A 23,780-nucleotide genomic window follows, 5' to 3' on the forward strand; every position below is an offset into this window, starting at 1 on the left:
TCCCAGCTCCCTCTCTCCTCCCTGGTTTAGAGTCTGCTTCCTCCTCGAAGCCGGTCCTTTGGTGACTGTGCTTTCTGGAATGAGCTTAGCATCTTTCGAGTCATTAAGAACCGAGCATCGTGTAGTTACCTTTAAATGTATAATTTACCCTGTGTGTATGTCTCCTTTTTTATGGAAGTTGCTTGAGGGAGAGGCTGCATCTTTTACCCTTTTTACTGTCAGTACTTAGAGACAATCTCTCTAAGGAGGGGTGTCTAAAAGTGTGCTTGAGTAAGATGAGAGCTGAGTGTCACTGTTAAAGCAATTAGAAAGCAAATCAGTTGCCATCCCATCTTGGTGGCTGCCTGAGTGATGGCTAGAGCCATGAGGTAAAATGCTCTAACATGGCCCTAGAGGTGACAGGTGAAAGTAAGGTACAGGGAGTGGTAACGTCATCCCTGTTTACATTTTATTTATTATTATTATTATTTTTTACTTATTTGACAGAGATCACAAGTAGGCAGAGGGGCAGGCAGAGAGAGAGGGGAAGCAGGCTCCCTGCTGAGCAGAGAGCCCAATGTGGGGCTTGATCCCAGGACCCTGAGATCACGACCTGAGCTGAAGGCAGAGGCTTAACCCACTGAGCCACCCAGGCACCCCCATGTTTACATTTTAGAGGCCTTTTATCCACTTGCTTTTTCTTTAATGTGTCAAGTCCACTTGTCAAGGCTTTCTGCGAGGCAAGTATTTATTTGAAAATTAAACACAGGAAGACAGGTGTTATTCAAACACCTTTGAACCCTCGGGAGGTAGCTGGGGTGTGAGCATGGGACCTGGATCCCCAAGGAACATAATGTTGGATTCCAGGGTGGGTTTGAAGAGGGGGAGGTGGGCTGGGTTTTTTGCATCAGCATCTGGTGCTGATTCAGAGTAAAGAACAGATGGAGAATTTGAAAGCTGTGACAGGGCGTGAAGTGTCTCATTGACCAATGACGTTTTCTCTGCCCTGAACCCAGCAACCAGCTCTGGTGGGCTGACTTCGGCTTCGTATGGGCCAGTCTTGTCACAGGTGTTGTGGTTCCTTCATGTTCTCTTCCAGCGAACAGATGATACCAGGAGCAAACGCAGCGTCGGCATTAAGGGCAAGCCCCTCGCCTCCCCACATTGTCCCCCAGCACTGCTCGTGTGCAGATGACAATTTAAGAAGTAGAGAAAAAGAAACCATTTCTTACTGTAAACACCCAACCCACCTGGCATAGGCACAGACTCTTTTCTTTAATTTGGGAGAGCATCTCAAAATGGTCAAGTCTGGTGTTTCTGCTTTTCAGTCATCTCCAAGGCTCAGACGACAAATAATGGAAGCATCTGGATTGTTTCTGGTGGCAGCGGTGTTCTTGGCTCTAGGCTGCGTCCTTTCCAAATGCCAGGGCAGTCCCTGTCTATTCACCGCTTCTCATCTGTCTGCTGTTTCAAAGCTGCAGGGTCCATTTCTGCATTTACTTCTATTGTTGTGTGGTTGTTGTTGTTTAGAGAACTTTTAATGAGCTAAAATACATGCAAGAAAGTACAGAAATAATTCGTGTTCACTTTGATGATTGTCATTGGGTCAACATTCTCAGAATGGACTTTCCCAATACCTCAGAAGCCCCTTCTTGTGCCTCCCAGGCTACTCCATCCTCCCTTGGAGCAGGGGGCAGAAGTGGGGGGCACTTACTTGCCGGGTAGGGGAGATCTGTGGCATCGTGGTCCTGACCCCCTCCACCCACTGTTCCCGGTGGCCCAGGGCCTGGCCCTGACTGTGCAGGGTGGACCTGAGGCGTGGTAATAGCTCTGGCCATCTGTGTAAGAGGGTGGGGTGGGGACCTACGTGCCTTTGTGGCTGAGCCATTGGGAGAGGCCCAGGATCCACTCCCCTTCCCCCTGCCCCACACACACTGCCTGCCCAGGAAGGACATGCTATTTCCATATAACAAAAAAGACTTTTGAAATAAAACTTGCTCATTTTCTCCTTTTATTTTTTGGAAGTAAAAAAAAAAAAAAAAGCACAATCATCCTTATAACTGGAAAGATGTCAGATTCTAAGATTTGGAGTGATGGTAGACCCTCCTCCCCTTTCTTAGGATTATTTGGAATCTGAGTTTGGCCGGTCTTGCTGTTTTCTTTTTAAAGAATGCTCTTCTTTTCCTGTTCTTCCCTGCTCTTCCCCTTCCTCCCTTACAGCAGAACTCATTTAGAGAGATTGATGGGGTTAGTAATCCTTTGGAGACAGTCCCTAGGAATTTTTTTAACGTAGGAATCAGATTGACATGTGTGTGTGTATATATAATGATAATCAGGGATAAACAGTCTTTTCTTTCTATAATTTATATTCGGAAATACTCTTTGTTGTTTTCCTACTTGCATACTGCCTTTGACACTTTGATCTCTGACCTCACAGAATGCCTTAATTTTAGTTTAGTTTACTGTGAAATGCAATATTTGGATTTTCTAGGAATTCTTCAAGATCACTTCTTAAACAGTTTATGGCACTTAAAAAACAAAAACAAATGAGACAATAAACTAGACATTAAATGCAGAACATCCTTCCTTTGAAGAGTCAGCAGGCCTCATGGTAAACATCCACCTCTTTTCACTGTCTCTCTGGCCAGAGATACAATAAAATGCAGTAAGCCCTGGAAGCCAAGGGCTTTCCTAAGTCTATAAGCTAAAATAGGAGTCCCAGGAGCCAGCCAACTAGATGGCTTGCAAGCCAAGGGAATTGAGTCAGAACTAAACATTGAAAAAATCAACTGCTTGGTGGAGTGGAGCGATTACGGGCTTTGTGACGGATTTGTACAGGTCCTTGAGAAACCTGCGGTGAGCACAAGACCGTATCAAGTGCGGAGCTATGACGCTTTGCAATATAAGGAATAATAAGAAATTTGTTTTGTGTAGTTTAATGTCCTAGGGCAAGAGCCAGTGAGCGTGTGGGCAAATTCACCTTTCCAGTAGTTTCGCCTGTGGGCAGAGAGTGGCCTTGTCAGGGGGGTCTGTGGGCTGTTGCTTTGAAGGAATGAAGAGTAGAGAGGCTGGCAGGCCGTGACTTTCATCAGAGGACAGTCTGAGGGCCCCAAAGAGGCCCCTCTCACTGGGTGCCCTGATTATTTCACTTGGCCCCAGAGTGGTCATTTCAGGGGTATTGGTGCCTGTGGATAAGGCTGGGAACCCAACAGCCACCAGAGCTATCTCAGGCAGTGGGTTTGATGGCTCCTCATGCAGGAAGTTGAAGTTTTCTTTTTCTTTTCTTTGAAAGATTTTACTTATTTATTTGACAGAGAGAGAGATCACAAGTAGGCAGAGAGGCAGACAGAGAAAGAAGGGGGAAGCAGGCTTCCTGCTGAGCAGAGAGCCCAATGTGGGACTTGATCCCAGGACCGTGAGATCATGACCTGAGCTGAAGGCAGAGGCTTAACCCACTAAGCCACCCAGGCACCCCAGGAAGTAGGAGTTTTAAATGGAAAATGGAAAATGTTTTCTAGTGAGACAAAGAGGGCCCTGAAAGGGTGAGTTCCAGTCCTGTTTGTAGCACTTGCTGGTTCTGAGCCCACTTGGGATTCCCACGTGTGAAGCAGGAATTCCGGACTCCTGTGCTTACCCCCAGTGTGGCAGAAGAAGTCAAACATGGGCCATAGAAATACTGAACATTGTGGCCTGTTGTGCATTTGAAGGAGAGAAACTAAGAAGTTAAAAATTCTGATTATTTTAAAATGTGGTATTTTAAGGCAATACATTTGTAGGCCAGACTGAAGTGGCTAGGGAGTGGAAGTGAGTGGCACATGTGCACGAGAACCCGGCACACCCTGGGAGTGAGCAGGTTGGACCCCGACCAAACTTGTGGATGCTTGGACATGTGCGGTCATACATGGAGTGGGCAGTTATGTCCGAATACAAGGCTGGGGGTGTCTTTGGTGGGTGGGGAAGGATGCGCCCAGGCCACGTTCCTGCCATGGGCTCCCATTCCAGGGTCTGTTGGACCCTGGTGCTGAGAGTCTGTCAGCCAATTAGGGCGTCTGTCTGTACATCTAATGGCCTCATCTCACATAGGCCAAGCGATAGCCCACCACGGATCCCTCTTCCTTGAACCTCATCCCAGGTGCCCTCCTAGCCATTCCTTTGATTTCTCAGGCCTCTGCTCAGACGGCCCCTCCTCAGAGTAGCCCTCCCTGACCTGCCTGTGGAAACCAACCATGTTCTGGCATGAGGGAACTTTGGGGTGAGATGGAAATGTTCTATATCTTGTTTATGGGCTGTGTACATGAGTGTACACCTTTGTCAAAGCTCATTAAATGGCATACTTGGGATTTGAGCATTTGCTCTATGTTAATCTACTTTGAAAAAAGAGCTATCAGCATCTACTTCTAGTTAACAGCGCACATACTGAAATCTTTCTGTAGGCAGAAACAATCAAATACGGGCGGTGGTTCAACCTGCTACTTTGCCCTGAACCAGCTCAAAACAGGAACTCCCCAAGTGTGTCCTGCCATCCAGCAGCCTTGTGAGGGCTGGAGTCTGTCTCCCCCACCAGGCTGACCCAGTTCTCTGACTGTTCATTGTTGTATCGTCAGGGCCTAGCAGAAAGCCTTGCACACAGTAGGTGCTCAAATACTCGATGGGTGACTAAGTGAACAGATGCTCCTGATGAGTATGACTAGCATACTCATCTGGCCTGAGGACCTCAAGGATGTGTGTTGGGGGTTGTCTTATCTTGACCTGGTTCCCTTTTCTTTGCCTCTCTTGCTCTCTGTCACTGTGGTGGTTCCCCAGGGCCCATCGGCTCTGCCCCCAGCTTGCACCCTGAAGCCAGCCTCTCCTTTCCTCCCCACTACCCCCATCCCAGGCCTGGCCAGCATCCATTCTCACCTGGACATTCACTTCTACTCTTCCCCCTGCGGTCTCCACACAGTGGCTGTGTTGTCTTTCTAAACTGTAAGGCAGATTATGCCACTCACCAGTGTGAGACTCTGTCAACTTCCCCTGCACGTCCACCAAAGTCCTAGTCATCAAGGTCTACAGGACCCCTTGCTTTGAAGGAATGAAGAGCAGAGAGGCTGGCAGACTGACCTCTTTCTTCCCACTACAGTCCAGACCAGCCCACCAATGACCTTCCTTTCCCTTGAACCTCCAAGCCTTTCTCACGTGCTTCCTCAGCACCCAATGACTGCATCCTTGAGTGTGGCTGGAGCTCTCCCCCTGAACTCTGTCCTTCCCACCCCCAGAGTCTCTGTCCCATAACCCCGGGTTTTTCCTTCCCAGGCCTCAGCACTAGGGACAATCCCTATTCATTTATGTGTTTGTTTCCTTTTTCTTCCTAGTAGCTTCCCAGGGGCATGTTCTTGTTTGTATAGGTTGCTGATGCCCCAGACAGTACCTGGAGCCAAGCTGTGGCTGGGCAGGAGGGAGGATGGCTTTTTGGCCCCTCTGCCCCTCTCCTCTTGTGGAACCACTTGGCATTGCTAGTGCTCTGCTTTGGGACCTCCTGGGGCTGAGTTTCCTGCTCTGACCCCCTCTCTGTCCTTTAGGCCTGTGCCCACCGCTGGAAGAACATCTACTACGAAACAGACCACATCTTGCCCCACGGCTTCTGTTACATCATCCCGTCCAACCTCCAGGCCAAAGGCAGGACGCTGATCCCTTGCTATGAAGGTGAGCACTTCTGATCCCCCCCACCCCTACCCCACACTTGCCGTGGCACCCTAAACAACTCCCATCATCTCCGTTTCCCGCAGCTTTCCAAACTCTAACTGGAGGGCAGCACTGGGTCCCCAGTTGGCCTCTTGGCACCCATGGCCCTGCCCAGGAATGGGGGTGAGCAGGGGCTGTGGTTTCAGACCCCGCCTACCCCCAGCCCTGCCCATCTCTGCCCCAGAGTCCATGGTGTGCACCGAACTATATGAAGTCTCAGTCTAAAATTCACCAAGCCTCGGCCAAGCAGTCGGGCAGAAGTTGGTTTTCTGGCACTGTCACATGCTGGGCAGCCTTAGGGAGCTGCTTTCTCTTTTGGGCCTCAATGTCCTCGCCTGAAAATTCAGAGGTTGGCTCGATGGTCTCCACGGTCCAAGCTCCCAGATGGTCTTAAGGCTCCTGAGACAGTTTTGTGGACAAATGTCCTGAGACAGTCCAGGATTCCAAACCCAGGATTCGGTCATTCCATAACATCAGAAGGCTCTTTCCTTCCCATCTGTTCCACATATTGTCATGACAGTTCGAAGACCTCTTTGCCAAAGGGCACTTGGGATCTTGGAAGGAAATGTATTTTCCAGGCTCCCTGCTTAAAACCTCCAAACACCACTGAGCTGTCATTATGATTATTTTTTTAATTAAAAAATGTTTTTTGAGCTGATCATTATTTAGCTCAGTTGAACTTGAGGTTTAAGGATCCAGGAAATGCTCGCCTTTTCATTGGTTTTAGAGTTTGTACACTCTGGTTTTCTTTGCCTAATTCTGAGGTAGCTAGCACTTGTTCCCTCTCTAAGTGCTATGCTATTTATATTTTAATCCTCCCTCTAATTTACTTGCTTGGACTGAAGTCTCCACCAGCCTGTGTCCACGTTTCCTCTGGGCCTCCCTGGGTTTTCCCAGGCTTCAAATTTTGAGGCCACCAAAGATGGTTCTGAGAACTGCTGTCTGGACACATGCATTTTTCTGCCTCCCAGAGGACCCTCCAGGGCCCTGAAGGGAACTCGGGTGCCCTGAGCAGGTGTTCTGTGCAGCAGTCCTATGGAAGAACTGGCAGGGCCCCTGTAGGGGGCATGAACGCTGACCTTCTGTGAGAACGAGCCTTGTTCTTTTCCTCTGTGTCCGCATTTCCTCAGCTCTGGCTGGACCATGTGGGGAAGTTGAACTCCGGCCCTGTTTATCTCTGTATTGCCCCAGTCAGAAAAAAAACTTCTGAAAAATGGACATAATGTAGTCTGCCGACAGAGACGGACAGATAGTATAAATAAATCAATAAGGGGTCAAGGCTGTGTTTTGACTGCCCCAGCTTACTCCTCACTCCCGCCTCCCTGTCCCACCCCAGGAAGAGAAGGGGAAGCTCCTGGCACAACTCTGTGGGTAGCTCATTGGCCTGGGGAGAGGAGAGGGAATCGATACGAGTACCGGAAAGAAAGATGATTGAATCCAAACCAGTTGTGCAAGAAGACCAGGATGTTGGTTTTCCCAGAAGACATATTGTGAAATAGGGATATGTTGCTGTCCCTGGTGTTTCCTCCATATCCCACTGTAAGCACTGGAACGCGGAAGGACAGACCTCTGAAGAGGTGGGAGCTTGTGGCCACCGTGGCTCACACTTGTGCACGATGTGTTAAGTAGCTGTGAGCTCAGCACTGGGCCAGTGTTGGTTTGGGGGACTTGACACCCTCTCTCATGTCATCTTTACAACTCTCTTCACTTGGGTTTTGAATATGTGTAGTTTTCTGGAGGTCATTCCAGACGACCCCAGTGGGGCTATGGGAGGCAAGAAGAGGGAGGGAAGACAGCCCATGAGAGATGCTACCTACAAGTTACCATTATGGGCAGCTGGGCACGAGTTCTGGGGAGCTCTGGGGCTAGCAGGGAACATACCTTGGGATTACCCACCTGAGGTGTATAGGGGCTGAAGTCTTTCCACCATTCTCTCCTGCTGTGTGTGGGGGCAGGGAAGGCCCCCCAGCAGGTGATGTGGGTGCTGGCCTCCAGGCTGCATCCTGGGAATGGTGAGGGTGGCAGGGTGTGGGTGGGGCCCCTGATGCTTGACAGGAAGGTGGAAGCCCACGTGAACCAAGGAGGAGCCACAGCAGGGCCCGGTGTCCTCTCGGTTCAGGGCTGCTTTGCACATCCCTCATTCACAAGGGGGGGGGGCCTTAGGAGATCTCTTATGTTTCTTCCCCCTCTGGGTGGTTGTGACCCTCACCATGGAATGTGCCCCCTAGGGCTCACTGGTCCCAGAAGAGCTACATGTGGAACAGACCTGCTCTGAACCTGCAGCCGGAGCCCAACTAGACCAGCCAAAGCCCAGTTGACCTGTGGGAGTCGGAGTGGGAAGGGAACTGCTTGTTATTTGTCACAGACATTTCATGGTCATTATGCAGTCATAGCTGACATGGGGCTCGACTCATGATCCCAGATTCCTCACACAGCAGTAGTTGGACAATCAGCCCAGGATGCCAGGGTTGTTCTTGGACTATTCCTTGACTTAATAATGGCTAAATGGAGCCAGCAAAGAAATGAGCAAAAATGGTGGTACCCCCTGCCCAGTCCTCCTTCTCCATGGGCACACACACACTTCCGTGTGCTAACTCATTCATGGGGCTGGGGAGTGTTGGGTTCTAAGAGCAGCCCCTAGAACAATGGGGCACTGAGGAGAATGCTTCTGTGGTTTTAGTTCCTGTAGGAGGCAAGGGGTGGCCAATGCTCAGATTTCTCTAAAAGACTGGCTTGGCAGGATGAAGGATGTGGTCCCCAGTTAGAGACCCTTGCCTGTGCTCTCCTGGCTTTGGGGATGTCCACCTCCCATTCTTGGGCACTTGGGTCTTAAAGCAATTGTACTTTTCTCTTAATGTGGAAAAACTTGGTGTCCCAAGCTCTCTGTTCCAAGTGAGGGATCACATGACAGCTAAGTACAATACAACAGAAGTATTTCAGAATTTGATAAGACTTTTGAATATCATCTTGATGAGCCTTCTTTCTTGAGGTCTAGAGATGTGTGGCTTGCTCAAGGCCAGGTTTTTCTTTCCATTTTGTTATTTGTGTACCATGCAATAGAGAGGCAATGTAGCACGGTGGCTAAAGGCATAGGCTCTGGACCCCAACAGCCAGAATTCAAGTCCTGGCTCTACCTGGTGAATGTGCCTAAGCTATCTCGGGGGTCTGTGAAGAGGACGAAGTGTGTTAAAACTTGTCCATTCTTAGACTAGTGCCCAATGTGTGTGTGTGTGTGTGTGCACTAAGTACATGTATATATACTGATCTTTCATATTATGTGCTAACATATTATATGCCAGGCAAATGTGTGTTAGTCACTGTTGGGTGATTAATTTGTCTGCTAGGAACAGAGTCCACATAATCTTAAGTGCCTCATTGATAAAACCCAAATGACAGCCCCAGCTCTCGAGAAGTTCCCCAGCTGCAGGGGAAAAACAGAGGAAATAGGATGTTTCCCACGCGGGAGAGCTGTGTGGGGAGAGAAGTTCATGCCAGTGTGTTCCGCAGGGCACTTCTCCCCAAAGACCTAAGCTGCAGCCAAGCTCTAAGTGGTATGAAGACAGCTTATTTCATGTGACACCTGGAGAAATGGATGCCACTTTGAGTCTGCAGCTGAGGGGGTGCCCTGGAAGAGAAGCATGGTGGGAATATGCTGTTGGTCATGGCAGTGGGTGCTGGAAAGGGAGGAAGGGGCCCTGCTTCCTCTGAGTGTGTCCGCTGTGGACTAGCAGAAGGACCACTGAGGAGCGTGGGAGCCCTGCTGGGGGCCCGCTCTTCCATGCTTCTGTCTCTCTGGCCTCAGGCCTCTGGCTGGACCTCCATTGTGTCACCTCTGAGGGTTCTCTTCAGGGGCTCCTGAGAAAATTGAGACGTGCTCAGAAAGACCACACATTGTTCTCTCATTGTAGGCCTCCCAGAGGCTCACCTGTGCTCTCTTCAGAATGTTGCAATGTTAATAGATGAAAGCCTCGAAGCCTATAGGCCTGTGTCTAGACTGTCTCGAACTTTTGAATTCTTAAAACATCGGTCTTTGGCACAAAGGCATTTTTCTTGTGACTTTTCAGGTGCTTCCTGTTTCTGGTTGGGTGGGAAATGCTATCAGAGTATCCTGTTTGGAACCAGGACATGTAGAGGGAATGGGAAACAAAGATGACTCTCGGACACAATGTAGAATAAACCAATGGAGCATACCATTATGTCAGCCGCTTAGCTTGTGCATGATACGAGAACAGCACATTACTACCAGATGTTGTTTGGTTTTATCTGAGCGTGTGAGAAGACAAGAAGTTCAGTGGGATGACATGGGGTAGAAACTATTGGTGAGCTCTCTGAAACCTGTTGCTCTTAAGTCAGTGCCTTGTTAATATATATATATTGTATAGGCACATAGATTTCTTTCATCCTTTGCCCTTGAGCCCGCCGAGACAAGAAGCCAGAGCTTGGCTGGAACGGGGCTGTAAACAAGTCATCTTTTTTTTTTTTTAAAAAACATTTATTTACTTATTTTAGAGAGTGCACATGTGAGTGGGGGGAGGGACAGAGGGAGAGAATCTCAAGCAGATTCCCTGCTGAGCACGCAGCCCCACTGGTGGCCCAATCTCATGATCCATGAGGTCCTCCTGAGCCGAAGCCAAGAGTTGGATGCTCAATCAACTGAGCCTCCCAGACGCCCCACAGGTTGTCTTTTTATTGTAACAAAAATAGTCTCACTAATCTGGAAAAATTGGGAACAGCTCTGCTAAACTAACCAAAAGTGTCCCAGGTGAAACACTAATAAAGAAGTGGAACGAGAGCACCACCGTATGTTAGACCCAGTTTCAGAATCTGACGTTACTGCTCACTTGTTCCTGTGATTGAACGCATAGCTCCTACTCTGTCTGGGTGACTTTGGGTAAACCCTCTGAGTCTCAGTGCTCTCATCTGTAAAATGGGGTGATTAACCTACTGAAGAGGTATTTGAGTATATTAGGTGCCTAACTCAGAGTGAACACTCGATAAGTACGAATTTTTTAGTTAAGTGCCGTAATAAAAGAAAACTTCAGAGAAGGTTTCTGGCAAATCCTGCTTTAATGAATAGATAATGGAGGGTAGAAAGTTGGGTATTACAAAAATGACTTTAAGACTCCATGAAGGAAAAAAAAAAGACTCCATGAAAAGATGATAATGTCTTAAATATATTTAAAGATCCTATTTGCACAATTTATTTACTGGTAAGCTCTCCTCTCCCCTTTTGGTAGATTAGGATCTAAAGTTTAATTCATGACGTGTATTAACATTCTCAAGTTGGGAATTGTTGGGGTCTGAATTTATCTAATTTCGCTGTGCCTTAAACTTGTCCTGTTGATTCCAAAGATTTCTGTGCTACTTTCTTATTAATTCGGGGTGACTGGCCTTTTATTCCCTGTAGCTTTTTCATCTCTCAAGACAGGCTTATTTCTAGAGAAGGAAAAACATCACCCATTCCCATGTGAAGTTTTCTTCTCCTGTCTGGTGTGGAATGCTGTGGCTCTCCAGGGGATAAAAATCAATCAAGAGCCATTTACAAATGAAAAGGACTTGAGGTTTTGTCTTGTTTTGTTGTGTTTTTGTTTTGTTTTGGAGAGAACCATAAAAAGCTAAGTTGATCCATTTAAAAATTCAAGAACAAGCCCCATAAATTTTTATTAAATAAAGAACTCTACATTTACATAGGATTTTATGGTTTCTAAAGAGCTTTCATAAACATTATCTCATTTAAGTAAATATAACAAATTTAGAAACAGATGTAGTTCTGTATTATAACCAGTTAAGGCAGAGAGGGACCCTGAGGCGGAGAGAGAGGGAGAGCGCGTAGCTGGAGGAAAAAGCCAGGGCCAGAGGAGGTGACCAGGTCTCTGGCAGTGACTCTTAGGGCTCAGGGAACCCTATCGAGCTTTCATTTTGGTGCCAAGAATTTTTACTATGGGCACAAATATATTCTATGCTTCCAACGTGTTTCCATATGCTGTGTGGAATGATTGACTGCTTAAGCTATATTATCTAATATTTTCCTTACAGATGTCTAAATTTTATGACTTTTCTCTTCTAAAATTGCTAAGCTGTATGACAGGTATCTTGGGTTTTATTCCTCTCAGAGCCACTAACTGATTCAGATTTACCTACCAGCTGTCAGGGATTGTGTTAGGGTACTTCACAGGTAGTCTCAGACTGAGTAATGACCTCATTTTGGGGGGTAAGAATTCTTAGCCCCATTGTACAGATGAAAAAACAGGCTTGGGGAGGTTGATGAAGGTCACAGGCTCATGAAGTAGAGAAAGGATTGTTGGCATGGAAGTTCAACAGCAGCTTCTTTGTACCACTTGTTCCGTTGGGATGTTGGTTTTCTTTGTGGTTACTGGGATGCTGTGGCCCTTCACTGAGCAAAATCTATCACGTGGTAATTTTATTCTGATTTTTTAGGACTCTCTACTGGAGACTTCTCAAGCTTTCTTGTAGTTTTGCAGTTGTAGATACAAAATATAGAGAAATCCCAGCAAGTGCAGGGGGTGGGGGAGTGGGGGGCAGATGGGGCCCCTTAGCCTGATACCATTTTCCTGAGAGGGCCTCTCTGCTCTGTGTCCTAGATCCTTCCTTGCTGTAAGCATTCGGTTTTCACATCTGAGCAGTGGTTTGACGGTCTGTGTTTCAGTGGTAGTTATTCCATGAGTCTGTTAGTTTTGGTCATCATGTGAATTTTCCTCAGCTCTGGGCTGGGACTCTCACTGAGATGTGACTGTCCCATGTTCAGGGTCACTTTTTAGGAGGGATGAAAGCTACCACAGTGTACAATGTCTTGGGCATTTCAGGCTGCTGTAACAGATCTACCACAGACAGAGCAACTTAAACAACAAACATTTATTTCTCCCTGTTCTGGAGTCTGGGAATTCCAAGATCAAGGCCCTGGCCTAGTCAGTGTCTGGGGAGGGCACTCTTCTGTGTCCTCAAGTGGTGGAGAGCAGAAAGAGGCAAGCTCTCTAAAGCCTCACAAGAAGGCACTAATCCCATTTATGGGGACTCTAGACTTGTGGCCTCATCTAACACTAACCACCTCCCAAGGCCCCACTGCCTGATACCATCCCATCAGGGAGTGTGGTTTCAACATAGGGATTTTGGGGCGACACCCATTTAGTCTATAACACACAGTAAGTTGAAGGTATGTATGCTATTTGTGCCTATGAAGTAGCTTGCTTCTGCTTCTAAAGTAGGGAGTTGGCAAAATTGGTACTAGATTCTGGGTGGAAAGTATTTAAAGATTATGAAACATTAAAATTTTTAAAAATTTTGTAACAAAACATAGAATAAAATTTACCATTTTAGCTATTTCTAATTGTGCCGTACATACACTCACTATTGTGCAGCAACCACTATCCATCTCTAGAACTTTTCTATCCTCCCCAAATGAAACTGATCCTCATGAGTTCCCCGCGTCCCCCATCCTGCACTCCACCCCAGCCCTGGCAACTGCCATTCTATTTTGTCTCAATGAGTTTGACCTCAAATAAGTGGAATTCATGCATTTATTTGTCCTTTTGTGACTGCCTTATTTCTCTTAACATGATGTCTTCAGGGTTCATTCATATTGTAGCACGTGTTGGAATTTCCTCTCAAGACTGAAAAGTTCCACCGAGTGGATGTATATACCACATTTTGTGTATCCATTCATCCATTGATGGAAAACATTTTTTTCAAGGACAAGAATATTCTCACAGTGACTGTGCTCCCTGAAGCGTGATGGTATGAGGGAAGCAGATTGGCAGTCAGGGACCCTGCCATTTAATCCTGCCTCAGGCTCCTTTGCTGTGTGGCTTTAAATAAACTACTTGCTCTCTCTGAGCAATAGTGACTTCATCGGTAAAAGAAATGGATGGGGTTCGAATTATAGACATGTTCTAGAGATCTCTTCCCCTCTTAAAGCTTCTGTCACGTGATTTTAAGTTGCTGGCTTTGTGCAGTTTGCTTTTAATGCCCACCATTGCTTAATTGTCCATTATTTTGATAAAATGTTTTCCCTTCCTCTCTAACCTAGCTGTTTAGGTCATTTGCCCTTTTTTCCCCCTTCCCATTTAGACTATGGTCCCTCACAACTGTGGACAGTTTTGTCTTTTCAGTTTTATGTGTTGAAATGCCCTGGTTACTAGTAGAGTTCTGTCTACTCAAGTTACTTGTCCTCTAAATTGTTCAATAACCAATTATTTGGTATTCACTCAGAAATTGAGCAAAACCTCAGGAATAATTTGAGACTAGAAACCCATTTTTTTCTCTAGTTCATGGCTAAGTTCAGGAGCTATGAAAAAAGCAGTTTTAAAATTGATGCATTAGAAAGACTACCTTTGAAAGATGAACCTTTCTCAAATGGGAAGAGAGATTAGTAAGGAATAATATACCGCCTGTAGATCTTGATCTTTCCATGGGCTGGTTTTATCCCACCAGCGTTTCAGGAAGAGTTCAGGAAGTGACCCCACCCAGTTTAATTCTTGAATGAATTAAAATTCATTAGTGTAGGTCCCATGTATTGAGTTGTGGGTTGTGAACATTTGGAAACCAGTATTTTCTCTTCTCTGAATTGCCTTCTGTTTAGACAGAATTTAGTAAAACCGGCAGCTAAACCAAGGAAAATACTACCATTTTTAGAGTGGAGGAGCCATACAACTTAATGAATTTTGTGTGACACAGGCCAAGTAACCCAAATCCACCCACAGCAGCGAGACAGAGCTTTCCTCCTCCAGGTGATTTCCAGGTCCCCCGTTCACCCACATCTTTTGCTTGAGATTCAGTTCCCTGGATTTAACTGTGTCAGGTTTATTGCAGGACAGTGGGCTCCTGTCATGCTGACCTTGATTCCCCTTTGCTGCTTCAAGATGGAGAAATGTTTTTTTCCCCCCGGCTGTGAGGGAGGGAACCAGCTTGTTGTAGCTCTCTGCCTGGCTATATCCTCGGGGCAGGTGGCGACTGCGTGGACGTGTCCAGGAGCCGCCCGCGCCAGGGCCCCCAGCCTGTGTGTGTGTGCAGGAAAAGTGCTTCTGGGAACACCGGAGACTAGAGGAGGTCCCACCCCATCCTTCCAGCCTACACTGCCTGGACTTGTCAATGGAGGGAAGGACTGTGACCGGGGGTGGGGGGGGGAGTGGGGGGGTGGTTTCTTGAGGACACTGGGAAGGGGCAGCCTCCTATCTCCAAACCTACCTCCCTTTTCAAAGCTCCTGCCTTCTCAGGAACTGGATCTGGGTATTCTATCCTATTCCCCTAAGGCCTCAAAGGAGAGGGGATTGCCTAGGGGAGAATTAGCCAGTCTGGGTTTTGAAAGCCCAGAAACATCAATCCTTTGGGTCCCTGTCGAGCTCCAATCACAAATGCCTCTACTCTTAGGTCTCTGGGGTTAGTGGTGGCCCTGGGTGGAGAACTCAGGATTCCTGGTTCCCAGGATGCAACTCCTTTCCAGGCCAGGCTGGGGGTGGAGGTCAGGTAGCCGGACTGATAAGAAGACAGAAGGCAGGGCTGGCAGAGCAGGGGCCTCAAAGGTCCCACGTAAGCAGGTTGAGAGTTCAAGTCTTAGCGGCTGGAGAAATGTACCTGCTCCTGTCTCATTTCCACCTGGGCTTTGAGTCTGTGCACAGAGAAACATGTGTGCACACCTTCCCTTAGTACACCAGCACTAGCACATACCAGTAACTGGCACAAGGGCATGTTGGGGGCAGTGAGATCGATGAGTTCACCTTGGTGTTGAATAAACCATCTATGATGAACAGAGGCATTCTGTGATGGGGAGAGGGTATCATTTACATTGTGCTGCGAGATTACACAGACAGAGAAGCTGAAGAGGAGTGATGGGGTGGGGTGGGGGTGGAAGCATGAGGACTGGAGCCTCTTTCCAAGTTGAAGTGGCTAACCAAGAATTAAAGAAGTTTCTGGGAGGTCAGAGTTATGGGTACTAGTCAGAGCCCCACATGGTTTGATTGCTTGCTCTAGAGCACTCCCAAGAAGGCAGGTGTAGACCCTGGTGTCTCAGGAAGTCAAAGCCAGTGGGGTGGAGCCTGTTTTCTGTGTGTCCCTGACCCTCAGATCCCTGATGAGGCAGTCCCAGCTTGGGGACCCTGGGGCTGGCCTCTAACAGTACCTTGATGATGGCTGAGGCTGGGGTGCTGGTAGTAGGGCTTGATCTCGCAGGACTTTCTCCTGAGGCCAGGAGTGGGTTACTCCTAGCTCCCAGTGGCCCCCTTAGAAGCCCTGGGTCTTGTTTCTGTCATAGAGCTGTCCAGCACAGTTTAGGGATGAGGAGGAGAAAGACAGGTTTTCATATCTCCTATTTTTGGAGTCCCTGTTGCAAAGGAGACCTTGAGGTTGTTTTCTTTAAAACATGAAAGATTCCTGGGGTACCTGGGTGGCTCAGTGGGTTAAGCCTCTGCCTTTGGCTCAGGTCATGATCCCGGGGTCCTGGGATTGAGCCCCGCATTGGGCTCTCTGCTCGGCGGGGAGCCTGCTTCCTCCTCTCTCTCTCTCTGCCTGCCTCTATGCCTACTTGTGATCTCTGTCAAATAAATAGATAAAATCTTTAAAACAAAACAAAAACATGAAAGATTCCTGTGTAACTCTTATTGGTGTCATAAATTTAATAAGGCTGAACTGGTGTGTCCTGCATTGTAGCTTGGGGTCTGAATTTTCTGGGGTCTGAATTTTCTTTGTTTTATTTGCCTCAGAGTTATGGTTGGGTATTTAACCCCTCGAGTCCGTGGGGGGTGAATATGCTTCTTGCCAGACCTTCCAGATTTAATATGACTGTTTGTTTGGGTTGGGACATTTTGATCCTTCTTTCCCTGATGCTATTTGATGTAGGCCTTACTATTAATTTTATTATTTCTTGCCATCGGACAGTTTGATGCACGATCTCTTTATGACTTTCACAAGCCACACTCCCAGCGGGAGTGCAAGACTTTGCAGAGAACAGGCGAGTCCCATCGTCCTGGGTTGCTTTCTGGCAGGCCTATGAGTTCTCCTTGGAGTAACCGGACAAGGAGGGAGGAACTGATTTAGCCCTCACAAGGAAGAGGAGTAACTCAATTGACATTCCATTGTAATTTAGCAGTCGGTTAATGGCCACTTACTGGAAAATGTTACTAGGCTCTGCGGTGAGTGTTGTTAGAAACTGAATTACTCTGTATATTTCCCCAGGGCCCTTTTCTCCCTTCTTCTCTCACACAGACACTCTTAGAGTGGCAGGAAGTGGCCCTCTGTTGCAATCACAGCTGCATTGTTCCTTCATATTATTTCTTTTGTTTCAAAATTCAGTATAATGCCTCTAATGGTACCCGAGACTTGCCACAAGCCCAGGGGTGACCTGGGGGATCGCTGGGTTATTTTGTTGCGTTCCCAAGTGCCCAGGTACAGCCATGAGCTCTCGTCTGGCAGTATAATTAATTTGAGTCATCTGAGCTGAACTCTCTCTGTCTGACCCTCCTGATCACACAGCTGAGCTCCTCTCTCTGTCTTTACCTATATAGTGATTTCAACTGGCTGGTCACTTCCTGGGTTTTGGGTAATCACTCACTCCACAGAACCTTTGATGGGCCACAGAGGTGAACGTATGTGAATCTTGGCTTTTGCCATTTACTAGCTGTGTGACCTTGGGCAATGCACCTAACCTCTCTGAGCCTTGGGAGTTTTGCCTCTTCACAGATGGCAATATGGCCTCCCAGGGATAAGAGATCAGTGGAATGGCATGAGTGGGTGTGGCTAACAGGGCCTAGAACATGCTACACACTCTTCCTTCCAACTTAAAACCGCAGCGCAGAAGGCCCCTTTGTAGGGTCAGCATGTTGGGAACCGTGAGGGAATGGTGGAGGAAAAGCACTTAACCATTTGTGTTTCTGTTGACCTGGAGAGATCTTCCCCTTCGTCGGAGGATGGAGATGTCGGCGTGTGGCATCACCACACACTGGCAGGGATGGTGTAACTGAGTGCCGGAGCAGGTCTAGCGGGGATCCTCTTCCTGTAGCCCCAGGCTCCGTTGGCTGCTGTCTACTTGGATGGCAGGAATCATCTTGCCTCCAGCTCTGTGGGGCGTCACATTGGGCGGCTTGGTTGTCCTCCAGAGGACTCCACACAGGGTCATGTTTTCAGCTCCTTTTCCTACTGGGGCTCTCCATCCTTTCTGAAGTAAATGAAATAATCGTAACTGGCCTCCCACTTAATCACCATGGCTGCTGCTGCTCTTCCCCCACAGGTGTGGAGGGAGTCCACTGGGGCTCTTGGCTGTCTCCGGCCTGATGGCACCAGAGCCTGGATTTTTGAGGTCTGGTGGATTCCGGAGACTTTCCTTCCACGCCCCGGTCTGGAAGGCGTCCCCAGGCCCAGCCCGCAGCCATGCACGGGGAAGTGGCCAGCACACTCGGCGGCCCCTCCACACGACCGGCACACACTGACGAGGCTGTGGTTTTTTTCTTTCCTTCCCTCCCCTCTAGAGTACAAGAAGAAGTACGGAGAGGAACATGGCTCCTGCCAAGCCGGGATAGCGGGCTTCTTCACTGAGGTGGGTGTCGCCCCTTGGGTGTTTCTGCTCTCTTGCCAATGTTGGTTGCCTGGCAGATTATGGTCTCAGTAGTTCCTTCAGATGGAGCTGCCGAGGCCCCACACACTCGAGCTGGGAGGGAGTAGATTCTGGTCCCTGGATGTGACATCCAAGGAAGGTGACTGATGCTGGTGGGGCTCCTCCTGGCCGGAGACCACGGTTGGCGGGGGGGCGTGAGCAGGCTCATTTGGAGGAGAACCTATTTAGACAGTTTCTCTAAGGAGTCGTCTGGACCCTGAGCCCCAGGGAAGGAACTGATTCAAAGGGGCGCTGGTGAGGTGGTGCTCAATCAAGTTTGTGTCGTTGCTGGCACTGAGGAGGGTGTATTAAACATCCCCTCCTAGCGTTCTTCCCTACGTGGAGAGACTTCATGATTTCATACATAACTCAGCCAGCCTCTTTTCCAAATTCCAAAGGACAGTTGACTTGAATACTTCTGTACCTTCACAGATGTACCACCACGATCTTTGGCCGGACGGTACAACTTTAGGGATGGTTCTTAAGTGATTCTTACCTACTGTGAGTTCACCCTTCGCATCAGCCCCTCATTTCCCGAACATCTTTCGATCATCTGCCATGTGCAGTGTTCCATGCCAGGTCCTGTAAGTGGCTCAGGCATCCGTGGAGTTGTTCAGGCCCAAACAAAAAAGTACCTTTTATTTCTGATTCATCTGTAGTCCTATTCTTTTAACCTCCTAAGCATATCCCAAATGTGACAGTTTTAATTGCCCACCACATCACCCTTCTGGAAGAGTCCTTGTCATCACCTGGAGGTCTTCTGGTCTTCAACTGGTCTCCCTGCATCTGTTATTTTTTTGGTAGTAAAATACACATAACATGAAATTGACCATTTTGACCATTGGGAAGCCAACAGTCCAGTGGTATTTAGTACATTGACAGTGTTGTGTAGCCGCAGCCTTTCTAGCTTGAGAACATGTCCCTCACCTCAGTCCGCCTCTGTTCTCCACCCCCGTCCCTGTGTTTTCTACACAGCAGCCTGAGGAATCTTTCCAGATCAAACCCTGTCATCCTGTCTCTGCGGCTTCCCATCACATGGTAGATTAAAATCCACACTGTGTCCCGGCCCATGGGCCTGGCTTTCTGACATTCTCTCTCCTCTTCTTGCTCCAGGACAGCAGAGAGCTACAGTATCCAGGGCAGAGCTGCCCACCTTAATTTCTGCAATGGCTATTTAAATTAAAAAGCGGACAGTCAGCAATGCAACATCTCACTCAGAAAGCAACATGGAAAGGGTAGAAAAGTCAGAAATGTTGTCTTTCACTCTCAGACCAACGAACATGACATGCTTCCCCCTAACCCCGCTGTCTGCTCCCTCTCATTCTCACTATATCCCTTTGCTGTCACTTTGGTACAGTTTTTATGACTGTCTACATAGAGATCCGTGGGAGGCCCGGTGGACGGTGCCACCAAACGTCCTCGCTGCTCAGGCCCCAGTGAGCAAGATCCCTCTCCTATTTCCTCTCCTGTATGTGCTCCCAGAACCTATCCCAGAGGCCTCCATTTCTCTCTGCCTCCCCTGCTGCCTTGCAAACCTGGGGGACCATTGTCTTGCCCAGAGTGCCACCACAAGACCCTCCCGATTCCCTGCTCCTGCCCTGCCTCCTGGCAGCCTCTTCCTAGAGGGCAGCCACAGCTCCCTCCCCGGATGAGAAAAATACCATGGCACTCCTTTGCTCAGAGCCTTCTGTCTTCCCATCATATGTACAGTGATATCCAGACTCCTCTGTGTGGCCACCTGGGTCTCCCTACCTTTCCTGCCTCACCCATTACCTGGCCTCCCGGATGCCCCTCCTCCAGCCTCAGAGACTTGGGACTCCCTGGCCACATGGGGCTGGGGGTCCCCACACACGGCATCTTTGTGCACAAGTACACGTTTCCGCAGAAGACAAACGTAGCAGAGGAATTGCTGGGGCCAAAGCTGTCCAGCACCTGAATTTGGGTACATCCTGGCAAATTGCACCCCAGAGATGTTTGCCGACCGACAGGCCCCCAGTTGTGTGTCATCGTTCCTACAGCCTCTCACCAGTACAAATTTTTCTCATAAAGACATCTCGTTTTGCTAAAATGTCCCTTTATCTGCTTATGAGTGTAGTTTAGTGTTCTTCAAATATTGGCCATTTGTTTTTTTCTAGAAATTGCCTGTTTATGTTCTTGGTCCATTGTTCTGTTACTTTTTCTTCCTTTTGATTAACTGATTTTTAGAAACTTCTAAGATACCTTTAACACTAATCTCATCTCTTTTTACATGTTGTAAATTTTTCTCGTATCGGTCTGAGTTGGCTGATGGTGTCTTTATTGCACTCCCATCACAGTCCTATTACTTCAATCCATCAGTCATTTTCTCTCTGGATTCTCAACTTCTCGGGAAGACTCTCCCTCTCCTAAGAATACAAAATATGCACCTGTAATCTTTTCTAGTACTTTTACAGTTTTGTTTTGTTTTTTTTTTAAGATTTCTCTCCTCAATACAGCTTGGATTTCATTTTGCAAACATTGTATGGTAGAAACAAACCTCATTGTTTCCCTAAATGTGTAGTTGATTGTTCTCCTGTTGGCCTGCTCACCAGGTCTCCTCCTTCCCATTGACTTGAAATACCTTCTGTGGTATGCCAGGCTCACACTCTCCTTCCATCTCTGTGCTCGGTGAGATTGTACAGTCTCTGAGGCTGTCATTTCTCTGGAAGGTTTAGCAGAGTCTGACTCTGGGAGGCAGCAGAGCACCCCTGAAAGTCCACAAGCAGGTGACGGACACCATGGATGGCAGTGCTGGGAGAAAGAGGCCATGTGGGCTGTGGTCCCTGGGGCTTTAAAAGTGGGAGGGCCCAGACGGAGACCAGGTGGGAGGCTGTGATGTGGTCCAGCTACAAAACAACAGGGCAGGAAGAAAAAACGACCAGAGGGATGGGAGATATAAAGGCAGTATCAGTGGGCTGGGTGGCTGAGGACTGTGGAATGGAGGAAGTAGGTTTTGAGGCAGGGTTCTGGAGAACAGGGGTGCCCCAGGGGAAAGAAGGCTATCTAGAGAAGAATCACTGGGAGAGATAAATGAATGGGCTTTCAGCACATGCAGTGTGAGGGGATGGATGGGACGCTTGTAGGTGTTTTTAGAAGATACTTGGATACAGGGAACAGAAGCCAACCTGAGTTGGAAACTCTGATTTGGTCATTTCTAGTACCTCTCAGAGGGGACTGGCTGTGGTCAGCATGGAGGTGGGGGTGGGGGTGGGAAGGACACCTCCTTTTGACAGTGGGAAGAGAAAAAAGGAGACTCATTGCAGAAATGAGAACACATCAGAGATGTTGATGGAGAACTGAGGGAGAGAAGGAGTTTCCAGGGAGGGGATGTCGTTATGGTCTCAGCAGCTGGAAGGTCAGGGAAGACAGGGCACTGGGGCTGGGTGGAAGGAGGGCTTGGTGGGAGGAGCAGAAAGGGCATGGGTGGAGGGGAGCCCAGGGGCTGTGTAAGCTCCAGATGACCAGAAGAACAGGAGGACCTATTGAACTGTGGACAGGAGGACACTCTGGGAACTGTGGAGCCTCAGCATGAGCTGGCTGGGCAAATAGCCCTGGGGCCGTGGTGCATGGATGGGGGGTTGTGAGGTTAGTGTCAGGGAGGCTCAATCCTCTGACCCGGCCACTGTGTCCTGGCTGCCCTAGGCTTTGGCCTCCCTAAACAGGAGGTCTTTGAACTCACTGCCTCTCTTGTTTCTGGAACTTCAGCTGTTGGAGGCTGAGCAGGAAATCTGGTTGAAGGGGTCATGCAGCACTTCTCCCCTCCCCTGCCCTCTTGCTGACCCTGTTACTTGGGCTGGCTCTCGCTGCGGGCCAGCCTGTCCCTGCACAGGATAGGCAAGCTGGGTATGTTTCTGTGGCCTCCAATTACTCTGGCCCGGGGTGCCTGAAGGTCTGTGACCCAGGGGTTACGAAAGCTGTTTGAGCTACAGATGCCACGTGAGTTTCATCCCGTCACTGAGGATAAAGGAGAGCTTCCTGGGAACTTTATTTATTTTTGTAGCCTGGGTACAGATACTTTGTGAGTAGCAAGAGAAGGCATGGGCCAACCTGCCAGCATTGAGGCACTGCCATGGGAGCCTGGAGACCCTGGGTAGAAGTCTGGGTGCAGACTTCTGTTGTAGATCCCGAGTGAGCCTCTGCCCCCTGCCCGCCTGTGCCAGCTTGCAGCGGTGAGAGAAGTCCGAGGCTTCTGAAGCACACCCTTGTGCCTCTGGAGGTTCTGCTAATAAATGCAGCTGGGGAAAAGGTCTGCACTGTTTATGGGAGGCATTCCACATGGGAGTTAGGTGGTGTGTACCATTGTGTTGGCTGTTCCTGGGTGGTGGGGACCTAGGCACTGATGCCATTTTCCTGGCACTGGTGACCAGTGCTGAAAGGGCACAGGCATCATCCCTGGTGAATGGGAAACCCAGATACCGGGAGTTCCAGGAAAACACTATTTTCCTGCCTGCCCCAGCCCTGTGGGTCTCAGGCTCAGCCTCAGGTTGTCTAGTTTGAACTGAGGGAGAAGGAGGCATGAGCACGAAGACGAGAGTGAAGACAGACCAGAGCTTTGGTTTAAAGGTTTTTGAGGAGAGAGATTACCTTGTCCTATCAAACTCTGTGATGTTTGAGAGAGCGGGTACGGGGATGGATTAGACATACAACTCTCGATTGGTATGCTGGATTGATTTAAATGATCAGAACACAGTGTGCCTACCGCCGGGTGTCCCAGAGAGCCTTACAGGTCCCTGGTGACGGTCAGGGCTTTGGTTTAGGAGGAGCTGCAGGTGGAGAAGCTCTACACGTGAGTGTGTGCCCCTGGCACCAAGGCCAACGGTCATTATGTTCCCTCATGCCCTGAGCGTTTGGACACCGGATTCCAAATTCCTTTCTGAGCTCAAGGCCAAGGAAAAAGTCTCTCTCCTCTGATGAACCAATCATTTGTCTAATGTTCCTTCTAGAACTAGCCCAGCCCCTTACACAGAACAGAAGAGTACAGGGGACAGGAGCGAATGGATGCACTCACCACCTGTGTTTTTTCAGTGATGAGCTCTGAGTGCAGGAAGTGATACGTTTTTATAGAACAGTGGGTTGCTTCAGAGAGGCCAACTTACCAACAGCTCCCGTGGGGGTGGCTGGGACCTCAGAACCTGAATGCAGTGTTCCTCGACAGTCTTTCCTGGTCTCCACCTTCCTGAATCACCAGCACTATGCCATTCAGGCAGGATCTGGTGGCTTGTCTTCTGTCTGTGCTCACACCCTACTGCTTAAGGTTCTTTCCCAAATGGCCCGCAGCACACGAGTTGTTCAAAGCCTCGTCCTCTTGCCACCACGGTTGCATGCCTGCTCTCCTGCCCATGCGATCTTTCTTTGCTTTCTCTTCAGATGCTTCTGGCTTGTTCAGACATTTGCTCTGTGGACTTCAGGGTGACTTTATATATTGTCAATAGAAACTCAGGAGCCTCGTAGCGAGATCTAGCCT

At 48.5% G+C, this 23,780-nt stretch overlaps 1 protein-coding gene across 2 annotated transcripts in view; it reads left to right on the plus strand.

Annotated features, from left to right (window-relative positions):
* Positions 1 to 23,780, plus strand: part of LOC111159088 (integrin subunit alpha 9) — a 333,563-nt gene that overhangs the window by 21,716 nt on the left and 288,067 nt on the right. For both annotated transcript variants that reach the window (XM_022521479.1, XM_022521480.1), the window contains 2 exons: positions 5,538 to 5,661; positions 18,174 to 18,241. In XM_022521479.1, the coding sequence (XP_022377187.1) occupies positions 5,538 to 5,661; positions 18,174 to 18,241 (192 nt within the window). The remainder of the gene's footprint in view (positions 1 to 5,537; positions 5,662 to 18,173; positions 18,242 to 23,780) is intronic.

Source organism: Enhydra lutris, unplaced genomic scaffold (assembly GCF_002288905.1).
Source record: "Enhydra lutris kenyoni isolate GAN:26980312 unplaced genomic scaffold, ASM228890v2 scaffoldscaffold66, whole genome shotgun sequence".
NCBI lineage: Eukaryota > Metazoa > Chordata > Mammalia > Carnivora > Mustelidae > Enhydra > Enhydra lutris.